General features: G+C 41.3%; 1 protein-coding gene across 1 annotated transcript in view; it reads left to right on the forward strand.

The window, feature by feature from the left end:
* The window catches only part of LOC109860566 (FACT complex subunit Ssrp1), a 6390-nt gene extending 3981 nt beyond the window's left edge, over positions 1 to 2409 (forward strand). Inside the window, exon 4 of the mRNA XM_020439745.1 lies at positions 172 to 2409. Within this exon, the coding sequence (XP_020295334.1) occupies positions 172 to 1425 (1254 nt within the window). The 3' untranslated portion in view covers positions 1426 to 2409. The remainder of the gene's footprint in view (positions 1 to 171) is intronic.
* The last annotated feature ends 346 nt before the right edge of the window (positions 2410 to 2755 follow it).

Consider the following 2755-nt stretch of genomic DNA (forward strand, 5'->3'; position numbering starts at 1 on the left):
GAGGATCTCCTCAGGCTCATGAAGTTTATCTAAACTTAATAAATGAATAAATAATTAGTCTTAAAGAGCCGTTCGCAGGATGTTGTGCGGAAAATATGTCTGATTTGTTTTTTTTTTTTTTTTGTTTTGTTTTGTTTTCAAGTCTGATATTTAATTATGTAATTATTCTAGGTGATGAAAGTAATTATCAATCGAAAGCTGACCGGACCCGGACACTTCGTCGGTCACAGTGGAGCTCCTGCGATCAGCTGTTCTTTCAAAGCAGCGGCGGGACTGTTGTATCCGCTCGAACGAGGTTTCATCTACGTCCACAAACCGCCGATACATATTCGTTTTGAGGAAATAGCTTCGGTGAATTTTGCGCGCGGGGGCGGTTCGACCAGATCCTTCGATTTCGAGGTCGAGCTTACGAGCGGCGTGATGCACACTTTCAGCAGCATCGAGAAAGAAGAGTACAACAAACTGTTCGACTTCATGACGGCGAAGAAACTTCGTGTGAAAAATCGGGGCAAGGCCGACAAGTTGAATTACAACGACGACTTCAGCGACAGCGATCAGGAAGACGAGCCGGATGCTTACTTGGCGCGTGTCAAGGCGGAGGCGCAAGAGCGCGACCTCGATGACAATCAAGATTCTGAGGACGCGTCGACCGATGAGGATTTCAAACCGAATCAGGAGGAAAGTGACGTTGCCGAGGAATACGACAGCTATCCGAATACCACCGACAGCGACGAGGGTTCGGACGCTTCCGCGGCCAGTCACAAGAAAGAGAAGAAAGAGAAGAAGGAAAAGAAGTCCAAGTCGGCGAAAACGATTTCGGAGAAACCGCGAAGATCGAGAAAACCGAAGAAGGAGAGAGACGCGAACAAGCCGAAGAGGCCGCCGACGGCGTTCATGCTTTGGCTAAACGGCGCGCGTGAGAAAATTAAAGCGGACAATCCCGGAATTGCGGTTACGGAAATCGCGAAGAAAGGTGGCGAGATGTGGCGCGAGCTCAAAGACAAGTCCGAGTGGGAAGCGAAAGCTGCCAGAGCTAAAAAAGAATACGCGGCGTCGATGAAGGAATACGAGGCGAGCGGAGCCAGTAAATCCATCAAAGAAAAGAAGGATAAAACGGAGAAGGAGAAAACGGAGAAGAAGAAAGACACGACGAAGAGCTCGCCCGGATCTAAGGGAATGTCTGGCACATCTTTCAAGAGCAAGGAGTACATCAGCGACGACGACAGCAGCAGCGACGAGAGCAGCAAAAAATCCGGAAAGAAACGTTCGGACGCGGACGAGAGCGATGATGAGAAGAAGAAGAAACGACCCGCCGAAGACGGCGGGAAGAAACCGGCGAAGAAAGAGAAACGAGATCAATCGGATGCGGAGAGCGACGCTGAAGAACCCGTGGAGAGCACACCTTCCTCATCCGATGCGGAATAACTTTTGTACATTTTGCTTGTTTGTATCAAGGTCCTTCCACAACGAGATGTTTGGTAATCAATCAGAAGTCGGAAGCAGAGAAATTGGACCAATCGCAGCCAAATCGCAGAATAATCGATTGGTCAATTTCTTGCTTCTGACTTCTGACTTATTGCAGAAGGGCCTTCATCAGTATTGCTTACAACACTCTTTATATCATAAGGAAATATCACAAAAATTTACGTCACCTCTTGTAATTTAAGTTATATTATTGAGATCCGAATGAAACGATTTTACGTAGTCACACACGTGTCCTTTTTTTGTAAAGGAAATTTTTTTATTCTTTTTAACATAAAAAAGACCACCACCTTTGGTTGTTCCACCTTCGGATGAAAGTATCGGGTGATCTGTCTAATGCAGAGCCTTCCAACTCGTTTGCGCCATAAGATTTCTATGCGGTCACGTGATCAGTTGGAAGGCTCTGATCTAACGGTTAGAACTCTGATTTACGTTGTTGTTTCAATAAAATTATTTATTTATCCGGTAAATGAAACTAGAAACCAAAAGATAATATAATATTATCTTTTATTAATTAATAAGATGTAATATTACACGGCACTCTCGGTATTGTGTAGGTCGTGTCTAACGGGTGAATATGTAGAAATAGAAGAACAGTGGTTGTTCGCGCTGGTAAGGTTCCTATGGATCCTATGGATAAACCCGTCGAGTAAGCTGGAGATTTATCGGGAAGGTGGAACGATCGCGGCCCTACATGTTTTTTTTTTTTTTTTTTTTACTGTACAGATTATTTATAATTTTCACATTCATTCAAACGGTAATTTGAAGTTATAGATTTTGTTCCACAATGCCTCTGTGACAAAACTTTGATATAAACTAATAAAAACTTTTATAAACAAAAATGTATAAATTTGTTGTGACAATCAAGACATGATCGCGATTAAAATTACATCGGTAAAAATAAACAGATAGGAGAAATTAAATCTAGATTAATATTATTCGTCATTTCAGAATAAAAGGTGGGAATGATCGAGGTGGTTTTAACGTTTGCATCGTTAACAAATAAAGAATTCCAGCAAACACAGATATATAACAGCAACATTGTCGTGATAAAACAAATGTAACATGTAATATAACATGGTCGTTGCGTGTAACATCCATGTTAGTTGTAATTTCCTACTTGTCGTATATTGCAGTTATATATAATATGAATATAACATGTAAGCAGAATGTAATATAATTGTTATATAGTTGCAGAAATGTTATATAAAAGTTATAAATGTCATTACCAGCTAATATAACAAGCAATATAATAGATATGTAATATAACATA

Source organism: Pseudomyrmex gracilis, unplaced genomic scaffold (assembly GCF_002006095.1).
Source record: "Pseudomyrmex gracilis isolate BER0280 unplaced genomic scaffold, ASM200609v1 scaffold_412, whole genome shotgun sequence".
NCBI lineage: Eukaryota > Metazoa > Arthropoda > Insecta > Hymenoptera > Formicidae > Pseudomyrmex > Pseudomyrmex gracilis.